A 530-nucleotide genomic window follows, 5' to 3' on the forward strand; every position below is an offset into this window, starting at 1 on the left:
TGGAGATAAAATGTGTCCAGGTGTTACGCAGCTGCAGGTGGACCTCGCAGACTCGTACCTGTGGGGGTTGTTGGACAGTCCAGCCTTCATCTGGTTCAGAGGGTTCATGGTGGGAGGGGCTGGACCGCCGGGGTCCAATCAGACAGACAGGCAGACTCCTGGAGAGACAGACAGGCAGACAGACGGATTATTTACCTCCAGTCAAAGGTCATACCATCAGTTACAAACTACATTACCCATCTGCCCCGTTGCCCTCTGCAGAAATGATCAATCAATCAGTTATTAATCGATCAGTTATTAATCGATCAGTTATTAATCGATTTGTTTATCTATTTGATTTCTACTAAGCTACATTGCCCTCACTACCCACAATGCCTTGCAGGACGATCAGCTCTGTAATCATCTGATCTGGTTAGTATTGATTATCTGAAGAGTTCATGCTGCCGATAAAATCTGAGACACAGACAGACAGACAGGAGAGAGAGAGACAGACAGGACAGAGACACACAGACAGACAGACAGGAGACAGA

The 530-nt window shown here is 47.0% G+C and overlaps 1 protein-coding gene across 1 annotated transcript in view; it reads right to left on the reverse strand.

Annotated features, from left to right (window-relative positions):
* LOC118325420 (zinc finger MIZ domain-containing protein 2-like) overlaps positions 1 to 471 on the reverse strand; it is a 2132-nt gene extending 1661 nt beyond the window's left edge. Inside the window, exon 1 of the mRNA XM_035658099.1 lies at positions 59 to 471. Coding sequence (XP_035513992.1) covers positions 59 to 108 — 50 coding nt within the window. The 5' untranslated portion in view covers positions 109 to 471. The remainder of the gene's footprint in view (positions 1 to 58) is intronic.
* Between the last annotated feature and the right edge of the window lie 59 nt (positions 472 to 530).

Source organism: Morone saxatilis, unplaced genomic scaffold (assembly GCF_004916995.1).
Source record: "Morone saxatilis isolate NCDOM2014 unplaced genomic scaffold, NCSU_SB_2.0 Contig16, whole genome shotgun sequence".
Lineage (NCBI taxonomy): Eukaryota > Metazoa > Chordata > Actinopteri > Moronidae > Morone > Morone saxatilis.